The 893-nt window shown below is 61.9% G+C and overlaps 1 protein-coding gene across 1 annotated transcript in view; it reads right to left on the reverse strand.

Moving 5' to 3' along the window:
• Window positions 1-893, reverse strand: part of CNTNAP1 (contactin associated protein 1) — a 9052-nt gene that overhangs the window by 153 nt on the left and 8006 nt on the right. Inside the window, 4 exon segments of the mRNA XM_009994184.1 lie at window positions 124-171; window positions 280-513; window positions 632-725; window positions 805-893. Of these exon segments, the coding sequence (XP_009992486.1) occupies window positions 124-171; window positions 280-513; window positions 632-725; window positions 805-893 (465 nt within the window).

Here is an 893-nt window from a genome sequence, read left to right on the forward strand (position 1 = left end):
AGAAGTAGACCAGCAGCAGCAGCGCCCCGAGCAGCAGCAGCAGGACGGTCACGACTGCAAGGGAAGGCAGTGGTGAGGAGCTGAGGAGGGGGTGGGGGGACAGGGTCCTGGAGATTCACTTACACCCGATGATGATCCCGATCCAGCCATCGTCATGCACGTGGGGGAACTCTGTGGAGACAGAGCAGGCAGCTGAGCAAGACTGTGCTGGAACATCCACTCTGCAGCTGGTGCTTGCTGGGGGGTCCCTCCCCACTGGGGTCCCCTCAGAGCACCTACCTGTGTCCATGTACCAGGGGTCCATCTCGGGAGGGATGAGGATGGTGGTGAGGGGGAGCATGGAGGCACAGCTTGACTCCACCAGCTCCCCCCGGATGCTGTAGGGCCGCACGAGGCTGGTAGGGCGGAATATGGCTTTGAGGGGGACGAGGCTGTTGAACTTGACCCCTGAGAGGCAGCCGGAGAAGCCGGGTGTGTTGTAGCGCTGGATCTCGGGGTCAATCACGCCAGTCTCTGTGGGGCACACAAGAAGAAGGCTTATGCTCTGCAGAGGGGAAGGGCCATGCTGGGCAGGGGAGACCCCGGAGGTCCTGGCATGGAAGGGAGTGGCCAAGGGCAGGACCCAGCTCACCCATCACACGCCCCAGGTACAGGTTTTTGGGAGAGTCCAGCTTGCTGTCCACAAACAGAGAGAACTGCTGCTCTATGACAGGGAGATAATCCACCTGGGGGCAAGCACAGGGCATCAGTTCTGCTGAGCCTCCCCAGCCAGCTGCTACCTGCCTGTGCCCCCCAGACCTGTACCTGGGTGTAGAGCGTGCGGTGCAGGCGGGTGATGTTGACACGGTGGGGCCTCCCGTCCGTCACTGGCTTGGTAGTGAGGGCAAAGACAT

The sequence above is a fragment of the Chaetura pelagica genome, unplaced genomic scaffold (assembly GCF_000747805.2).
Source record: "Chaetura pelagica isolate M959 unplaced genomic scaffold, ChaPel_1.0 scaffold963, whole genome shotgun sequence".
NCBI classification, from domain to species: Eukaryota; Metazoa; Chordata; class Aves; order Apodiformes; family Apodidae; genus Chaetura; species Chaetura pelagica.